The sequence below is a fragment of the Labeo rohita genome, chromosome 12 (assembly GCF_022985175.1).
Source record: "Labeo rohita strain BAU-BD-2019 chromosome 12, IGBB_LRoh.1.0, whole genome shotgun sequence".
Lineage (NCBI taxonomy): Eukaryota > Metazoa > Chordata > Actinopteri > Cypriniformes > Cyprinidae > Labeo > Labeo rohita.
In genome coordinates, this window is record NC_066880.1 from 7933030 (window position 1) to 7953325 (window position 20296).

General features: G+C 35.3%; 1 protein-coding gene across 3 annotated transcripts; it reads left to right on the forward strand.

Annotated features, from left to right (window-relative positions):
* The first annotated feature begins 804 nt into the window (after positions 1-804).
* st6galnac (ST6 (alpha-N-acetyl-neuraminyl-2,3-beta-galactosyl-1,3)-N-acetylgalactosaminide alpha-2,6-sialyltransferase) lies at positions 805-18982 on the forward strand. Of its 3 annotated transcripts, XR_007828833.1 has the most exons (12): positions 805-976; positions 1073-1182; positions 4074-4446; positions 8546-8762; positions 9173-9338; positions 10322-10496; positions 12168-12306; positions 12699-12802; positions 13008-13091; positions 13929-13988; positions 17046-17145; positions 17823-17885. XR_007828833.1 is itself a non-coding variant. In XM_051124188.1 (11 exons), the coding sequence occupies exons 3-11, from the start codon at positions 4295-4297 to the stop codon at positions 17988-17990; spliced, it is 1305 nt and encodes a 434-aa protein (XP_050980145.1). In that variant the 5' UTR covers positions 810-976; positions 1073-1182; positions 4074-4294; the 3' UTR covers positions 17991-18982. The 3 variants fall into 3 exon arrangements, 2 of the variants coding, with proteins under 2 accessions (XP_050980146.1, XP_050980145.1); XM_051124188.1 differs by lacking the exon at positions 13929-13988 and having other exon boundaries at positions 810-976; positions 17823-18982; XM_051124189.1 differs by lacking the exons at positions 17046-17145; positions 17823-17885 and having other exon boundaries at positions 13929-16713.
* Positions 18983-20296: the final 1314 nt, after the last annotated feature.

The window sequence follows — 20296 nt, forward strand, 5'->3', positions numbered from 1 at the left end:
AGCCTTTAATGCTTATCAAGGCTGTTTATTTGACCGTAAATACAGTAAAAAAAACTAAAATTATGAATATTTAATTATTATATTTTTACAAATTAAATTGACTGGTTTTTATTTGAATATATTTAAAAATGTAATTTATTCCTGTGTTGCAATGCTGAATTTTCAGCATCAATACTCCAGTGTTCAGTGTCACATGATTTCAGAAATTATTCTAATATGCTGACTTACTGTTTAAGAAACACTTCTCATTATAATCAGTGTTATTTGCACTACTATTCTGTGAAATATAAATAATTGTATAACCGTATAAAAATCTTTTCTGTCACTTTTGATCAATCCCTCTGAATTGAAGTGTTTAGTCAGAAACAGAACATTAGTCAGAAAACCACTTCCGCTTCCTCACTAAAGCTGCACTTTTTTTCTGGTCCCCAGTTTGAATTGCTCGTTTTCTCATTCGCAAGCTACTTTGAATACAAGCGTCTGTAAAATAAATAATGTAAATGCCAATCTGAGTCACATCCATCTGCAGGAAAAAAGTCCTCCCTTCTGACCCACATCTCTGACCCCTAGTTTGCCTCTTACGCCCTCACATTGCTTTCTGCAGCTAACCACAAGTTACGTGCAGCCCGTTTACTTCTCAACAACTGTACGTCCCCATGTGATTCTTTAGCCCCCCTGCCTGTTGCCAGTAAGAGGAGGGGCCACCGTGTAAAGAAGTGTGAAGATAACTGCCTAGTATGTAAATAAGGCAGCTGTGATAAAGCAACCTATCAGGCTCTTTGAACCCAGGGTGTCTTCAGCATGTTGCTGCATGTCATTTTGGGCATTCTGTGTACGCGTACATCCTTAAAGTCTGTTGTTTATGCCTGAATGCTTACATTTGTACATTCCAGGGTCCGGCTTTAAACGTCAGCTGACTTGTCACCGTTTGTTTTGTTCATCACCGTCGTCGCTTCCGTCTGTTATCACCCGAGTTGTAAGTAACCATCCCTCTTGTGTTTTATGTCTTCCTTTGGGGGAGGGGGCGGGGAAGTTGACCAATTGCTAGCAGCTGTTACTCATTTCACAATAGGGCCGCCTCTCGAGCCCAGTGTGTGTGTGACTGTGACAGAGAGTTGTGTTAAACCAGGCACACTGCTGCTCGACTTCAACCCTCATCGCTTGACAGGAGTTTTCCTTCAGGTACGAGCCTTTTTTTTTTGACTAGTTCTTTTCTGTCTGTTCACATATTCTACCAGTTCAACTTGAGTTGAAGGGCTGCTGCTGTCTTGATGAAGTCGGCTGTCTTTGAAAGTCACATTTGGGGACAGCTACTTTGTCTGAGGTGATGTGACGCTGGATCTTTTTGCGTTTTGCATTAAACGTCTTTTAATTTCATTGCGTTTTCATTCATTTTGGGAGATTTTTGTTTCTTTGGTTTATTTAATCCTACTTCTATAGAAAAACTCTATGCAGTTTCGTAAAAGAGATGGACTTTTGACTTTCAGATATTACTCAGACTGAGTTTGTAAAAGTTTCTAGAAGTGTGTGGAACATTTCCATGTTCTGAAACAATGGTTTGCACAAATAGCATTCTTGTCGTTCCACATGACAGAAAAAGAATAGCAGGAATTCTGCAGACAAAAAAAAAAAAGACAAAAAAAGTCATAATGTAAGCCTTTGTTTCTCTGAATTCAGCTTCATTCTACAGTGTTTGAGTTGAAAAATTAATTTCTTTACAGAACTTTTAGAGCATTTTTTTTTTTTTTATTCCATAATCACATTTCCCCCTGGTAAGTCTGGCTTGTGAATCTTCAGGGTATGTTATTGGCTCATGAATGCTGAATGGCATACCTTAGGCCACGTTAAAGGATTGTCAACTTGTATTTCCAGTTTTGCTTAAATGACTTTCAAATAGTTGTTAATGTCACTATGTATTAGCAAACCTTTTTACCTGATTTTGTGTTTTTCCACTGAGCATTATACACTGGCGTTAAAACGTTTGAGATCAGTAAGATTTTTAATGTTTTTTTACATGCGTTTCTTAAGCTCATCAAGACTATCAATTTGACAAAACCAGAAAAGGCAGTAATTTTGTGAAATATTATTGCAATTTAAAATAGTAGTTTTCTGTTTTAATATACATTAAAATAAAATTTATTTCTGTGAAGCAAAGCTGAATTTTCAGCATCATTACTCCAGTCTTCAGTGTCACATGGTTCTTCAGAAATTATTCTAATATGCTGATTTATCAATATTGGAAACATTTTATTTTTTTATTTTTTATTTTTTTAAAGATTCTTTGGTAAATTAACAGTTAAAAACAACTGTTTTTATTCAAAATAGAAATGTTGTGTTACAATATACACTACTGCTCAAAAGTTTGGAGTCAGTAAATTTTTCATTTCTTTTTTTTTTTAAGAAAACTAATGAAAATTAAGCACTGCGTCACAGAAATAAATTAAATTTTAAAGTATATTAAAATAGGAAACCAGTATTAGAAATTGCAATAATGTTTCACAATTTTCCTGTTTTTTTCTGTATTTTTGATCAAATAAATACAGCCTTGATGAGCATAAGAGACATTAAAAAATATTAAAAATCGCACTGATTCCAAACTTTTGAACGGCAGTGTTATGTATTTACAGTATATTACCCTTTTGATATGTACTGTTTTCCAAAAAAAGCCTGGACTGAAGAAACAAAATTTCTCTTTTTTTTTTTTTTTGGCATTTTTGCCTTCATTATGATTCGACAGATCATACAGGACAGGAAGCGAAGTGGGAGTGAGAGAAGGGGGCGGGATTGGGAAAGGTCCTTGAGTCGGGATTAGAGCTCGGGACACCCGTAGTGCAGTAGCTCTGTATGACAATATTCCTCATATTTTAACGCACTTATGAACTGAATGATAGTTTTATAGTCACTGTGATGTCATATAAATACTGTTAATAATAAACATTATTGTTCATAAAACTGTATTTTAGCTTTAATGTGCTTGCACACAACTATGAGGTTCCTTTTTATATTTTTCAGGACCTGATGTTCTTTGTGCTGGACATTAACTTAAAAGGTCTTCTGAAAGACCAGCTTTGAATATGATCACCTGATACTATTAAGATTATAATACTGTAGGTGCAAATTGATGCCACCTTAAACATAAATTAGCATATAAAAGGTCAAAAAAAGCTCCTCCTGTTGTCTAGTCAGTTAGCCATCCTTGTCTTTTGTGATGCCTGAAGCTCAATTAGATCAGAAGTTAAATGTCATGTATTCATTACGATTGGTTGATCAGGAACCAATCAGTGACCAGACAGTACTCGTATTACAAAAACAAAAAAAATGTTATTTGTTTAAACCAAAAAACATGTGATGTCCATTTCAATGGGTACATGGTCTGAAGGGGTTAATGTGATTCTGCTTTAGTGAACTCTGGGAAAAGTGGGCGTCAGATGTTTTAGTGTTTCATTTTATGTGCTAAATAAGCCTCTTGGATACTTAACTGCATTCCAACTCCAAATGCTAAAACGAAGTATGTGAGACTTAATACGCATACTTCTAATGTAAATACATTTATAATTTGTTGAATGTTTAGATATTTGTACTGAAAAACAAGACGAAAATACTGTGGAAGAAACTACTTCTTACAGTGATATGATCTGAGAAGTTACGTGATTCCAGACGCATCGGCAGGAGATGTGGTCATGGGGAAATATTTCCTGAGGGAGCAATGCTGTTTCCTAGAAGAACCGCTACTCGGGGGAGAGTTACTAACAAGCAATTTGACCATGGTATCTCAGGATTTCCCTCGCCCTCTCCTTTATACAGCCACATTTTCTATCTGTATGGTAATTTCAAGCTCACTCTTTCTTTCTTTCACCCGTTCCCTCCCGTTTCTTCCTTTGTCAAATCCTGCAGTCTTTTTGACACTATTAATTAGCATCTGAAACGCTTTTTGAGCAAAGGTGCACTTTGAAACCAGGATCACATCTTCCTGGTTTTCCAGGCCCTTTAATTAAAACAGGATTACTGTGTAGAAACCGCCATGTGGAGTTTCACTCTCTTGTTTTTTTTCTTTTTTTCTCCTCCTCTCACAGAAGTCCTGGTGGTGCCGGCAGACTCCCACGTGTGAAAGCCGGAGCTCAGTACGAACTAATTAACTGGCAGCGACCCTGCAAACCTTTCCCCTTGAGGAGCTTTTAAACCCAAGTTTCATCAAAACACTGCTCCAACCCTTCCTCAGAAGAACGCTCATGTGCTTACAAGGTGAACAGACGTTCTTGGGAACGCAGATTTGCAACACGAGGAAAATAGCACGATGACAGGCCGGCAACCCTCTAGGCTTCTGATGTGGTTCATTGGATTGTTGGGCGTCGCGTTATTTATGTTATTCCTGGCTTGGGTGACTATGCAGTTTCAGGTGAAACTGCATGGGATGAGCCTCTATAGATTTCACAGTAAACATTTCAGGTAAAGTGAGAACTCTTTAAATGTTATTGCAGATTCTTGATTGAACCAGATGCTAATAAAAAATCTTAAGATTTCTCAGTAAGGTTTCTTCTCAGTGAGAAAAAATGGTTCTTTTAAGAACTTTTCACTGAAAGGTTCTTTGGGGAACCCAAAATGATTCTTAAATGGAATTGCTGTGAAAACCCAGTTTGGAACCTTTATTTTTAAAAGGTTCTTAAACTTTTACATGCCTACTGATATGCAGACTCAAGTCATATCTGTAGGCTTATAAAAAGCATTTGTTTTTATGAGGAGTGTGACGCCTCACACTGAGATCATATGTCTGCACAAATGTCAAGACGAAAAGGCAAGACAAGTCCAAGACTGCTTATATTTTGAACAAAAAAAATATATTGAGAGCATCTTTAAATGGTTTAATGTTTACTTAGGACTGTGAAAAGTAATGAATTAAATATTAATTACATCTATATATTTTTGTATATTTATTGAATACACTGCTGTTCAAAGGTTTATGGCCGGGCGGTGCCGATGGCCTTGTAGGCAGTGTTTCCGTGTTTGAAGCCCAACTCGAGGACCTTTCCCGATCCCGCCCGCTATCTCTCTCCCACTTCGCTTCCTGTCAGTTCTGATCTGTCCCGTCATAATAAAGGCAAAAAATAGCAAAAATAAATCATTAAAAAAAAAAAAAGTTTAGGGTCAGGTTTTTTGTTTTGGAAAGGATTCTTAGTTCTTTTATGCAGTTTATTATTATTTTATTAAAGCTTTAATTTGATCAAAAGTGACACTTTAAATTGTTACAAATAAATTCTATTTCAAATAAATGTCTTCTAGTCATAAAAGAGTCATGGAAAATATATATTGATAATAAGAAATGTTTCTTGAGCACCAAATCAACATACTGTCTTAGAATGATTTTTGAAGGACCATGTGAAACTGAAACTAAATTAGTCATTTAGTTAGCTGTTTGTCAGTTGATGAGTCATTTAATTCGCTTTTTTTTTTCCTGTTTGTCTGTTAGACCTTTAGTTAGCTGTTTTTCTGTTTGTCAGTTAATCATTTAGCTATCTGTTTGTCAGTTAGTCATTTAGTTAGCTGTTTGTCAGCTGGTCAGTCATTTAGTGAAATGTTTTACCATTTGTTAGTCCTTTGGTTAGCTTTTTTCTGTTTGTCAGCTAATCATTTACTTAGCTGTTGTCAGTTGGTCAGTTATTTTGTTAGCTGTTTGTCAATTAGTCCTTTAATTATCTGTTTTTCTGTTTGTCAGTTAGTCATTTAGTTAGCTGTTTGTCAGTTGGTCAGTCATTTAGTTAACTGTTTTTCTGTGTGTGTGTGTCAGTCAGTCATTTAGTTAGCTGTTTGTCAGTTGGTCAGTCATTTAGTTAACTGTTTTTCTGTTTGTCAGTCAGTCATTTAGTTAGCTGTTTGTCAGTTGGTCAGTCATTTAGTTAACTGTTTTCCTGTTAGTCCTTTAGTTAGCTGTTTTTCTGTTTGTCTGTCAGTCATTTAGTTAGCTGTTTTTCTGTTTGTCAGTTAATCATTTAGTTAGCTGTTTGTCAGTTGGTCAGTCATTTAGTTAGCTGTTTTTCTGTTTGTCAGTTAGTCATTTAGTTAGCTGTTTGTCAGTTGGTCAGTCATTCAGTTAGCTGTTTTTCTGTTTGTTTGTCAGTCATTTAGTTAGCTGTTTTTCTGTTTGTCAGTCATTTAATTAGGTTTTTGTCAGTTGATCAGTCATTCAGTTAGCTATTTTTCTGTTTGTCAGTCATTTAGTTAGCTGTTTGTCAGTTGGTCAGTCATTTAGTTAGCTGTTTTTCTGTTTGTCAGTCAGTCATTTAGTTAGCTGTTGTCAGTTGGTCAGTTATTTAGTTAGCTGTTTGTCAATTAGTCCTTTAGTTATCTGTTTTTCTGTTTGTCAGTTAGTCATTTAGTTAGCTGTTGTCAGTTGGTCAGTCATTCAGTTAGCTGTTTTTCTGTTTGTCTGTCAGTCATTTAGTTAGCTGTTTGTCAGTTGGTCAGTCATTTAGTTAGCTGTTTTTCTGTTTGTCAGTTAGTCAGTTAGCTGTTTGTCAGTTGGTCAGTCATTTAGTTAACTGTTTTTCAGTTTGTCAGTTAATTATTTAGTTAGCTGTTGTCAGTTGGTCAGTTATTTAGTTAACTGTTTGTCTGTTAGTCCTTTAGTTAGCTGTTTTTCTGTTTGTCAGTTAGTCATTTAGTTAGCTGTTTGTCAGTTGGTCAGTCATTCAGTTAGCTGTTTTTCTGTTTGTCAGTTAGTCATTCAGTTAGCTGTTTGTCAGTTGGTCAGTCATTCAGTTAGCTGTTTTTCTGTTTGTCAGTTAGTCATTCAGTTAGCTGTTTGTCAGTTGGTCAGTCTGTTAGCTGTTTTTCTGTTTGTCCATTAGTCAGTCCTTTAGTTAGCTCTGTTTCTGTTTGTCTGTTAGTCAGTTCTTTAGTCAGCTGTTTTTCTGTTTGTCAGTCAGTCATTTAGTTAGCTGGTAATGTCGCAGTCCCCATGTCATGATCACAGTGCGCACTTCCTCTGCTAATCATTTCAGCATGCAGCTACAGTATATTTGGTGTTGCTGTGGAGACGAGCGTCACAAGCTAAGAAAGTGACTTCATGTTTTGTTGCTCTCACTGCCCTTTTTTGTAGTGGGGGAGGATTTTAATTTCAATTTGTTTGCACAGTACTTTCCACAATATCCTACATATTGTTCCAGAACAGCTTCAAAAAGAATAGAGGCTAAAAATAAACTATTTTAGTTAGGTGGAAATGAGTTGGGATATCAATTTTCCTGAGTTATATGCTTTGTTCTCCAGTAAGGGACAGAAATGAACAACATGAGATCTACAGCTCCTTTAGTTCAGTCAGGCGTAGAATCGCTCAGCTTTGGCTTTACTCCGGTGAAGTGCATTCTCTAGAGAAGTGCACAGTCATTGCTCTGAAAGTAGGGTTTGTTATGTGAAATGTAGCCCAGATGCTTTTAAAAGGGCAAAGCTCTAATTTTAACACAAGCATGGTTGGAAAAAAAACAGAAGGCCAGGAAGTGGCACATGTTATGCTAGCTGGCATTAAAACTGATTATCCTGTTAGTAGTAGTTTAGGGAAGTTCCAAATTACCTGCTGTACTCAAACTGTAATTATGTTTCATGTTTGAGAATAATAAATTGATAATGAGCTGTTGTTAAGTTTTGCGTAAATGTGATTTTGCAACTTATTTATTAGTGACCTGTTAGCACTGTTTCTAATCTCTAATCTCTGTTTACACTAAGATCACTAAGGAACAGTTCACCCAAAAATGAAAATGGTCTGAAAATGTTCTCACACTCAGGTCATCGAAGATGTAAAAGAGTTTTTCCCTAACATCACATGCTCATCAATGGATCCTCTGCAGTGAATGGGTGCCGTCAGAACAAGAATCCAAACAGCTGATTAAAAACGATAGTACACAAGTAATCTGGGCTGGAGCTATGTTGATTACTTGACGATTATTGTGATGTTTTTATCAGCTGTTTGAATTCTCATTTTGATGGCACCCATTCACTGCAGAGGATCCATTAGTGAGCTAGTAATGTAATGCTAAATTTGCCCAAACAAACTCTCCTACATCTTAGATGGCACAAGGGTAAGCAATTTTTATATTTTTGGGTGAACTATTCCTTCATGAATTTTGAAGTATGATGCTAGTAATCAGTTTCCCAGCATATTTACATAATTTCACAACATGCACAGTGAAGCAATAATGGGAAAGGCATTGAGGCATATTACATTATCTATTCCTTGTACTTTCATTTGTTTCATACCTCTGCTTCGTATATAGTTTTGTTTTCCTTTTCTCTTATCCATCATTTGCGTTTCATTGTCTTGAACAATGAGGCAGTTGCCCCAGTTATGAAGTCAACAGACATAGGTCACATGCCTGTTTTCATCAGAATGTGTTTGCTGATGTATCAGATACCATGTCAGCTGTTTTCTATGGCAAACAGTGAAATATTGGTTACCCTGATCCTAATGGCTTCTTTAACTGAGCTGGTGGTCTGTGGCTTCATTCTAAATGTTAGAAAGTGCAAAACAATGCTTATTTTTTTCTTTTCTTGCCCACAGGTTTTTTTTACGTATAAATAATTCTAGGCCTTCGGAGCATCAACAGTCTGCTAAGAATAAGACTGACAGTGCTGATGAACGTGAGCTGAAGTCAGAAAACGGCACAAAGTCTGATCAAACAAAGTCAATCACAAATCCTTTAAAACCAGTGGTAAAACCCACTGAGCCAGACTTTTTTGGTGACCGGTATGCCAAAGATGATGTTCCTTCACAAACAGTGAGTGTTTTTTTTTGGCCTAGCATTGTATTCTTTCGTGTCTGTGTTAGTATCATGAGTGAGTGCAATATCCAGAAGCCACCTGTGGAAATTCAGTTTCATTCAAGTGTTTGTACAAATGCAGTGGTCATTCAAATGCAGTGGTCATTCAAATTCAGCAAAAAGCCAGTGGAAGTCCGGAGGAAAAGCAAAGAGTCATGAGTAATAATGCTAAAATACAGCTGTGCATCAGAGGAATAATTTTTTATTTTTTTATTTATCACAATAGAAAACAGTTGTTTTAAATTATAATAATATTTGACAATAATGCCGAATTTGTATAGTAAATAAACTTTTAGCCGCTGTTGTTTAAATGTGAAAATTGTGTTTTTGACTGCCCTGAAACAGACCAATATTTGTCTTTATTGCAGAACTGTCCCAGCAACATTCGGAAGCGTGTGCCTCAGACTCAGTTTGCTCAGATGTTTCTGCACAGTATTCCTGTGCTTCAATGGGCAAAGCATTTTACACCAGAAGAGTATGAGCGGTTGAGTCACTACAGTGGAGCACACGGCTGGGGAAGTGTTGGCGCCGAAGGTGTGTTGTTTTTTGGTATCTGCTTGAAGTCACTAATCTTCTAAACCTTCAAATTGACCTTTATTTCATTATTGTACAAGGTTTCAGAGTGATATATTCATTAGTGTGCCATTATGTTTGTACTTGGATTTTGTCAGTGTTTTTAGCTAATATACATTTAACTGTGTTTTGCAGCAAAAAAAAAAAAAAAAAAAGTTTGTGGTAAATGATATTAAATATTAAAGAAGTCCACTTCCAAAACAAAGATTCACATATAATGTACTCATCCCCTTGTCATCCAAGATGTTCATGACTTTCTTTCTTCAGTCGTAAAGAAATTATGTTTTTTGAGGAAAACATTTCTGCATTTTTCTCCATGGAATGGTATGGTGCCCCGATTTTGAACTTCCAAAATGCAGTTTAAATGCGGCTTCGAACGATCCCTAATGTGGTTATAACCAATCATTACACTAGATAAGACCCTTCTTTCTCAGCTGGGATCATTTGAAGCCGCAATTAAACTGCATTTTCTAAGTTCAAAATCAGGGCACCATATCAGTCCAGTATATGGAGAAAAATGCAGAAATGTTTTCCTCAAAAAACTTATTTTCTTTACGACTGAAGAAAGAAAGTCATGAACATCTTGGATGACAAGGGGGTGAGTAAATTATTTGTAAACTGTTGTTCTGGAAGTGGAGTTCTCCTTTAAAAACAAACAATTATTTATTCATTTAATTTTGTTTACATTTATTGCTAAAAAAAAATTTCAATTATTTATTTATTTTAGTTATTTTAAAGTAAATACCTACATATAGTTTTCACATTTTAAGTACCTACTTCTGACTCCATACTAATGAACAACATGTATTGTGTGTGAATGTGTAATTATTTTGTGGTGTTACTTGTAATTATATGATCTAATTCCTGTAGGGATTAAAGTAACGTAATGCGTCTAACATGAACCAGTTTTTTTTTTTTTGGTTTGTGTCTGTTATTCTCCACAGTGTTAAAGAGCTCACTAGGAATTTTAAATACATCTGCAAATCAGCTGATGTTTGATGACTGGGAGAGAAGAGCAAACAGATCTGAGTGTATTCGATGTGCCGTGGTGGGAAACGGTGGAATACTGAATGGTTCAAGAAAAGGCAAAGAAATCGATGAACATGACTATGTCTTCAGGTAAGGAGGTTGAATATTAAGAGATATGTGACCCTGGACCACAAAACCGGTCTTAAGTGTCTATTTTTTTCTGAATAAATAAGCTTTCCATTGATGTATGGTTTGTTAGGATAGAACAATAGTTGGCTGAGATACAACTATTTGAATATCTGGAATGTGAGGGTGCAAAAAAAAAAAAAAAAATCAAAGTATTCAGAAAATCGCCTTTAAAGTTGTCCAAGTTAAGTTCTTACCAACAGTGTTGGGAAGGTTACTTTGGAAATGTAATAGGTTACAGATTACAAGTTACTCTATTTAAAATGTAATGAGTAGTGTAACTTTTCAATTACTTTATTAAAGTAATGTAACTTATTACATTTGATTAGTTTTTGATTACTTTTCAAAATTTCTAATATTTTCAACTGTTAATCATTTTGAAACTTTTAGACACGAAACACTGATCTGAGTTGAAATATTTGAACGTAAAGCAAAACTATCAAGCGTATAGCACCGACTTAAGTTGAGTCTGTGTTATTAGCTTTTACCAGTTGTTATCAGGGAATAACATACCTTGGAATGTCATGACTGACTGAATCAAGCAATCAAGCATCAAGAATGTCTGCGGCGTGTTACGGCTCCGACGCGGCCACCCTAATCAATGCTTGTGCATGGCACGTTTCAGAAGCATCCCAGAAGCAGCTCTCCATGCCACTTCGCTAAAGATAGGCGCCTAGTCTATTTTTGACGAATGCCGCGTCCAAGCCACACAGCAAATACAAAATAAAAGTCAAAAAATCATGTTAATTTCAAAATAAACACCCTGTGGAGATTCCCGATCGTATTTCACATCACTACATCCTTACTAGGAGGCAAGAAAAGGATTACGAGAGGTTCCTCCTCAAAGCTAAAAAACACACATTGCTATATGACACCACAAATCCTTTTTACAAGCACAATTCCAAAAAAGACAAGGCGTGGAGTTTAAGTGTAGAAGTTGTACGATCGGAATAAATAGAATTAAACCGGACAAAACGTACACACAGACGTGTGCAGCGTAAATAAGGGGTTAGAGCAGTCAATGCAATTTATGAAAGAAGTCCATTAAATCTGTATATGGGCATGTGGGTGAAAGAATTCAGATGTAATGATTTTTGTAATCATTAACATTTTCAAAACTAATTCAATTACACATTTTTTCTCAGTAACTGTAACTATGGTTACATTTTATTTTGTAATTAAATGACATAATTTCATTACATGTAACTAGTTACTCCCCAACACTGCTTACCAATGCATATTACTAATCAGGAATTACGTTTTAAGATATATTTACGGTAGGAAATTTATAGTATCTTCATGGGACATAATCTTTACTTAATATCCTAATGATTTTTGGCATAAATCAAAAATTTTGACCATACAATGTGTTACAATGTGCTACAAATATACCCATGCTACTTAAGACTGGTTTTGTGGTCCAGGGTCATTTTTATATTTATTATGTTGCCTCTCCTCAAAGTGAGGTAATTGCATGGTTTTGCACCTCTGATACATTTGTCCAATAGTCTTTCACTGATCTGCACAATTATTTTAATGCCATTTTTTCTTAATGTTTCAGGTTATGTTGTAATTATTTACACTCCTCTCTAAAAATATCACAGTAAATCTCTCCTTTTGTTCTTGCATCTGTAGGGTGAATGGTGCAGTTCTCAAAGGGTTTGAAAAAGATGTGGGATCCCGGACTTCATTCTACACATTCTCAACCAACACCATGCGAAACTCGATGCGTAGCTACGCTGGCGTAGGCTACAGAGGTCCACCCATATCCAAGGTAACCATTGTTGTCTGGTTAGTACACTACCAAGCAAAGATAAGACTTAGTACTCCACTGTTTGTCAAAATGTTTAAATTATATTAAGCAAAATTGAGTCCTTTGCCTGTGATCTGTTCTATGAGAAGGTTTTGGTTGAACTATGCGCAGATTCAGAGCAAATGCAGTGTTAAAGTTGATACTAACGCAATTCAGTTGTCTCACTGCAGTTTACATTTTGAGTTTTATTACAGTGCAATCAAGGTATGTCTTTAAATGGAACTCATGATCTTAATATTGATAACACCTCGCTTTAAAGTTAAACAACCTTTTGCTTAGGAACGTGTGTTGATGTTGAGTTGTGACATTGCTGCTAACTATCTCTCTGTTTCTACTGATCTTCATCTTTGTAGGAGACCAGGTACATATTCCTACCAGACCATGACAGAGATTATATTCTTATGAAGGCGGCTTCTACACACACAGTAATTGAAACAGGCCCTGAGCGTAGCAAAAAGTAAATATTGTTTAAAAAAATTATGTAAACCAACACATCCAAAGTTCCTTATGTGTATCATTGATCGCTATAACAGATAAAGTAAATCGCCCACAAAATCCAACTCTCATTCTTTAGATTTTAGTTGACAAAATACACTGTTATAGTATAATACATTATGCACATAATAAAGACGCAGTTTAATTGTAATGTTTATCTGTTTCAGCCCCCCTACATACTTTGGTAAAAATGTGACTGCAGAAAAATTCAAAATCTACCACCCAGACTTTATCCGCTACCTCAGAAACAGGTACGTTTTGCAGACACAGACTAAGGGAAAATGTAAACTCAGCCAGTCATTATTGCAAAATTAAATCTCAGACAGTGAGATCAAGAATCAAGATCAAGTCTTACATGACTACATTCTTAAAAATAAAGGTGCTTCAAAAGGTTCTTCAAGATATGCCATAGAGGAACCATTTTTGGTTCCACAAAGAACCATTCAGTCAAAGGTTTTTTTTGCGAAACAGAAAGGTTCTTCAGGTGTTAAAGGTTCTTTATGGAACCATTTAAACAAAAAAGGTTCTTCTATGGCATCGTGAAGCACCTTTACTTTTAAGAGTGTACTTACAAAATATACACCAAGGTCGGAAATTAACGAGGGCCTGTGGCAAAAATGCCACCAAAATGAAAAAAAAGCCCCATAAATTCAAGACAAAGGGGTAAAAATGCCCCTGCACCATTCTGTTGTGATTAAAATGTTAAAAGTGTTCATTCAACGAATTCAATGATTCGTTCACACTGCATCAGATTGCTTTTACGCTTTTACATTTTGTGCAGCGTTGAGCCTTATAACCAGTTGTGGGCATGTTACTTTAAAAAAAGTAATTAGTTGTACTTACTAGTTACTTCTCACAAATAGTAACTGAGTTACATCATTATAAAAGTAACTACCAGGGAAAGTAACTATAGTACTAAGAGCTAACTAAGAGCTGCATAAAGCTGGTCTGATGAATCTCTTCATGCATCAATAAGCACAAATGGATGAATGCCACACATTGTATAGAGTGTTTTTGTTGTCTGAACTAAAAAGCAACATCTGGGAGGCATTTGCAGGATAAACCTGTTGTTCTCCCCTCTGCATTAGACTTTCGAAGGAAAAGTTCATGTTGTTGTTCAACAGCAAACTACGTACAGAAACTACGTAGTGAGTATTTTGGATTTATTGTCTTTTGAGTCAGTTCATGAGAGAAATGGCTGATGGATGTGTGTTAGGGAGAGGCCTTTTAAACATGTATAGAGTTCAGGAATAACTGAATAACTCTTGTGTTCTTGGCCACTATTTGTTCACACATATTGAGTCATTTCAGACCAAGGCCAGACAGGATGAATCACGGCCCCCCCCGTACAAAGATTCTGTAATACTAAGTGAAAAATCATCTACCAAAGAGAATATTTTTAAATAATTTTATTTTTATTTTTAATATGGTGTCTTGAGTATAAATGTTTATAGGTGGTCCATTCAGAATGCACTTGATGCCATGCCACATCATGTGTGTATCAAGAAGCGTTTTCCTTTTTTAAAAAATAACTTTCTTTTTTTTAATTAATTAATTTATTTATTTTATATTTACAGGTTAACTTTACTTGGAAGCTTTAAAGTGCAATATGTGTGTTCACAAGCTGTTTGAATCAAAATGTGAATTTCTTTTGTGATTTAAAAAAACGAAAAAACAAAAACAAATAATTGAACTGCTTTGCTCACGTTGGGCAAAATTGTTTTAGAGATTTACCACACCCCTGGTTAGAGTTCCAGAATCACTCCACTTTTATAAAACAGTTAAGGACCAAACATCGAAAGATGGTCCTACAGCACAGTGTATTTTTAAGCACAGAATAAATTTTTTGAAATGATGGTGTTGGTTATAAAATGGTATGCCTCCATTTTGTCTCAGAATGCTGTGGATGTGGCCTTATTTATTGTGTAGAAATCAAAATTGGTTTAAAAAGAACTTTGGTTTGTCAAATTAGTTAATTTAAAGGAACACTTCGCTTTTTTAGGCTTATTGTCCAACTCCGCTAGAGTTAAACAGTTAGTAGAGTTTTACCATTTTCGAATCCATTCAGCCAATTTTAATTTAGCATAGTTTAGCATAGATTATTGAATCTGATTAGACTGTTAGCATCTCGCTCAAAAATGACCATATATAATGACGATATTTTTCCTATTTAAAACTTGACTCTTCTGTAGTTACATCGTGTACTAAGACTGACGGAAAATTAAAAGTTGTGATTTTCTAGACTGATATGGCTAGGAACTATACTCTCATTCTGGCGTAATAATCAAGGAACTTTGCTGCTGTATCATGGGTCCAGCAGGCGCAATGATATTATGCAGCGCCTAAAAGTGACCGGCACTAAGTTTCTGTAGAAGCAGAATTGGCGGCTGCGTAATATCATTGCGCCGAAATGAGAGTATAGTTCCTAGCTGTATCGACCTAGAAAATTGCAACTTTTCATTTTTCATCCATCTTTGTACACGATGTAACTACAGAAGTGTCGAGTTTTAAATAGAAAAAATATCGAAAGTCTTTTATTTATAAGTCTGTTTATTCTGGAAGTGAACAAATCCTTTAAAAGCATACATATTTGCTTAAATAGTTTTCCTTAAATTTAATATATATTCAAATCTAAACAAAGTTTAGTTTTATGACGTGCTGACAGGTGGTTTAGGGATATTATTGTACATTGTGTCCTCAGACGGTGTTTATCTTTGAGCCAGAGATGTGATGAAAACCAAATATTTCTTACAGAAGTGACAATATTATTAAGCCCAACTGAATGCACACTGCTTAAGGTGGTGCAAATATTTAGCTCCTACAAGCAAATTGACATTATGTCAGCTCTCCCTTTAGGTACATAGAAACATGTATACAATAGAGACGATAAAAACTGGGCAGAGAAATCAGTCAATTAATCACGCCCATGACACCTCCTCTTTTTGAATGTTCAAATGTTTTAAACAACCAAGTGAGATGCGTGGACGTGGGTAAACGCCCACAGCATCTTCGGAAACAAACGTCAACATTCATTAAGTTCGTCTCAGCTTCTTTTCGTTTCTGGAAGAAGACGCGCTGAGAGGAATAAATCAGAATTTACCTCCGATGAAGAATGCAACGCAAAAATTAACAGTAACGCTGCATTTCATTGTCAGTAATAGTAACGGGGCAAATAGTCATTAGTTTGATCACTTGTTACTAAAAAAGTAATGGCGTTAGTAACGCCGTTATTCCCATCTCTGCTTATAACCAATCAGATGCATTTCTGATGAACTTAAGAATGCATTGGCCAATCAGAGGTGCTTAGATTAGTCAGCGCTGAAAAAACCCAAGCTGTGTGGAGCTGCACGATTGCAAAATCCCTTATCATAAACAACAGAGTGCAGATATGATGTAAATAAAAGATTAAAAATTACAATGATTATAACAGGAGTATTTGCGTAACTTGCGCTAGAGTAGACTAACGTCATGGACAAACATGTTAAACTTGTGAAACCAGAATGTGACGTGTCTTAAGCACAGACATGAAATCAATATATTCTATATTGATATTAATAATCCATTATTACAATATAAAAAGCAATAATCTACAATAATGCTTTTTGTCATAATATTCCAGCCCTTTGAGCTCCTGTTTTTTACATGTGTAATTTAGATACAGTTTTAAACTGTCTATTGTTATTGAAAACAGTTTAAAATATTGATTAAAATAATTGGGTAAATCTAAGTATCTGACATTAAAGACAACATAGTACAGTGATTATAATAATACGCTAATTATAAACATTACCCACACAAATGTAAAAAATGCCCCAGGAAATCAATTCCAATATACACTACTCTTCAAAACTTCGGAGTGTTTTTTTTTTTTTTTTTTTTTTTTTTTTTTTTTTTATGTTTCCAAGAAAAGTCTCTGTGTTGTTTATTCAACAAAGGGAAAACTAATGTTGTGATTCTTAATGTTTTTGTGGATTCTTTGATGAATAGTTTTAAAGATCAGTTTGAGAAGAAGATCCCATAGAGTAACACAGAGGAAACAGAGGAAATTTGTCACATGCAGTATAGTTTGGTGGCCATTATACACAAATATCTTGACCACGGATAATCCAGAAGTGGTTGGATGATTTAAATGTAGTGTTTTTTTTATTTTCTTTGGTCTCTGTATGTACATGTCGAAATGTAACACTTCCCTGTTCCTCTTCAAGGTTCCTGCATTCACACCTTCTGAAAACAGGCGCAAGAAGAATTTACAGGCCGTCCACAGGAGCAGTGATGCTCCTAGCTGCTATTCATACATGTGACCAGGTTTGCTGGTTTTGTTTTCTAAATAAGATCCTTAAAAATGTGCCCTACTGTAATTTAAGTAGCAGCACCCATATCCTTCTCGGTTCATTTTAAAAAGTGTGTCACAATAAATAATAACATAATGACAATGTTGTAGAAGTACATTATTGTACCATAAATTGTAAATAAGCACTGACAGTAGCTTGACAATATGTCAAAGGTTTAAACACTTCTTAATGACCCTTATTTAACATATGTTAGGTGTGTAGTCTAAACAGGCAGATGATTTCGGTTGAGGTATTGAAGAATCTATTGCTGTCATAAAACCAGCCCAGGCTTATAGAAAAAAAAAAAAGCAGTTTGTATTTCTTCTCACACAGTTTATGATTACAGGGCAGATTATCTGTTAACAAAAGTCTTTATTTTCCTTGCAAAATACTATGTTAGGACCTTCTCTGACATAGTAAACTTTCTCGGTAGCTCACCTGGTACATCTGGTGAAACACAAGCCATGATAAAAGAGCTCAAAGCCTTGTAGGAGCAAGCTAAAATTACACGGCTGTTCCTTTTGTTATTACTGTCAGTTAGGCTTTAGTAAAGGTAGTACGTTAATTTTAAACACAATGGAGCATTAACCTTTTAAACTTTTCTTTGTCTGCAAAGCAAAGTTAGTGATATAATGTTTGTTTTATCAACAGGTTGATGCTTACGGGTTTATGACCCCTGACTACACTTTGTATTCGGACCACTACTATGACAAACAGCGACGTACAGTCCATTTCTATGCCAATCATGATATGCGAATGGAGCTGAAGTTGTGGCAAAAGCTGCATGAAGCCGGTCTGATGAATCTCTTCATGCGTTAATAAGCACAAATGGATGGATGCCACACATTGTATAGAGTGTTTTTTATTGTCTGAACTAAAAAGCAACATCTGAGAGGCATGTGCACGACAAACCTGTTGTTCTCCCCTCTGCATTAGACTTTTGAAGGAAAAGTTTGTGTTGTTGTTCAACAGCAAACTACGTACAGAAACTACGTAGTGAGTATTTTGGATTTATTGTCTTTTGAGTCAGTTCATGAGAGAAATGGCTGATGGATGTGTGTTAGGGAGAGGCCTTTTAAACATGTATAGAGTTCAGGAATAACTGAATAACTCTTGTGTTCTTGGCCACTATTTGTTCACACATATTGAGTCATTTCAGACCAAGGCCAGACATCACGAACCACATACAAAGATTCTGTAATACGTGCCTTAAGACTTCTCAAACGATTGACTAATCATATGTGAGAAAATGAGACTTTGAAAGGTTCAGAGAATCACACTAAGTGAAAAATCATCTACCAAAGAGAATATTTTTAAATTATTTTATTTTTAATATGGTGTCTTGAGTATAAATTCATTCTGAAGTCCATTCAGAATGCACTTGATGCCATGCCACATCATGTGTATATCAAGAAGGGTTCTGCCTTTTTTTTAAAAACTTTTTTTTTTTTTTTTTTTTTTTTTTTACATTTACAGCTTAACTTTACTTGGGAGATTTAAAGTGCAATATGTGCGTTTACAAGCTGTTTGAATCAAAATGTGAATTTTTTTTGTGATTTAATTGATCCTGCTATGGTCTGTTTGGTTGTGTGTTGTTGCTATCCCTTGATTGTATTTAAAAAAATAATAATTACCAAATAATTTAACTGCTTTGCTCACTTTGGGCAAAATAACTGGTTTAGAGATTTACCACACTCCTGGTTAAAGTTCCAAAATCACTCCACTTTTATAAAGCAGTTAAGGACTAAACATCGAAAGATGGTCCTACAGCATGGTGTATTTTTAAGCACAGAATAAATCTTTTGAAATGATGGTGTTGGTTATAAATGATATGCCTTCATTTTGTCTCAGAATGCTGTGGGTGTGGACTTATTTGTGTGAAAATCAAGTTTGGTTTAAAAAGAACTTTGGTTAGTCAAATTAGTTAACTTAAAGGAACACTTCACTTTTTTGGGCTTATTGTCCAACTCCGCTAGAGTTAAACAGTTGAGTTTTACCGTTTTCAGATCCATTCAGCCAATCTCCGGGTCTGGCGGTAACACTTTTGGCATAGTTTAGCATAGATTATTGAATCTGATTAGACCGTTAGCATCTCCCTCAAAAATGACCATATATAATGACGATATTTTTCCTATTTAAAACTAGACTCTTCTGTAGTTACATCGTGTACTAAGACTGACAGAAAATGAAAAGATGCGATTTTCTAGACTGATATGGCTAGGAACTATACTCTCATTCCGGCGTAATAATCAAGGAACTTTGCTGCCGTACCATGGGTCCACCAGGCGCAATGATATTACGAAGCACCTAAAACTAACACTAACACTTTTGGCATAGTTTAGCATAGATTATTGAATCTGATTAGACCGATAGCATCTCCCTCAAAAATGACCATATATAATGATGATATTTTTCCTATTTAAAACTTGAAAAAAAAAACAAAACAAAAAAAGTGGAGTGTTCCCTTTAAGGGTTTAGACTGATTTCTCTGCCCAGCGTGCTTTTAGTTTTTATCGTCTTTAGTGTATATGTTTCTATGTACCTAAAGGGAGAGCTGACATAATGTCAATTTGCTTGTAGGAGCTAAATATTTGCACCACCTTAAGCAGTGTGCATTCAGTTGGGCTTAATAATATTGTCACTTCTGTAAGAAATATTTGGTTTTCATCACATCTCTGGCTCAGAGATAAACACTGTCTGAGGACACAATGTACAATAATATCCCTAAACCACCTGTCAGCACGCCATAAAACTAAAATTTGTTTAGATATGAATATATATTAAATTTAAGGAAAACTATTTAAGCAAATATGTATGCTTTTAAAGGATTAGTTCACTTCCAGAATAAAAAATTTCCTGATAATGTCTTTCCTTCTTCAGTCGAAAAGAAAGGTTTTTGAGGAAAACATTCCAGGATTTTTCACCATATAGTGGACTTCAATGGGAGCCAACACGTTGAAGGTCCAAATTGTAGTTTCAGTGGAGCTTCAAAGAGCTCTACATGATCCCAGCTGAGGAATAAGTGTTTTATATAGTGAAACAATTGGTAATTTTCTAAAAAAAAAAATAATAATAATTTCTATACTTTTAACCACAGATGCTCATCTTGCACTGGAAAATCACGG

What these genes read in the sequence shown, in the direction of transcription:
- st6galnac (XM_051124188.1), top strand. Translation starts at nt 4,295, where the DNA reads ATGACAGGCCGGCAACCCTCTAGGCTTCTGATGTGGTTCATTGGATTG. An exon ending in GAACATGACTATGTCTTCAG is followed by an intron (nt 10,497 to 12,167) that starts GTAAGGAGGTTG and finishes TTGCATCTGTAG; the next exon opens with GGTGAATGGTGCAGTTCTCA. An exon ending in GGCCCTGAGCGTAGCAAAAA is followed by an intron (nt 12,803 to 13,007) that starts GTAAATATTGTT and finishes TATCTGTTTCAG; the next exon opens with CCCCCCTACATACTTTGGTA.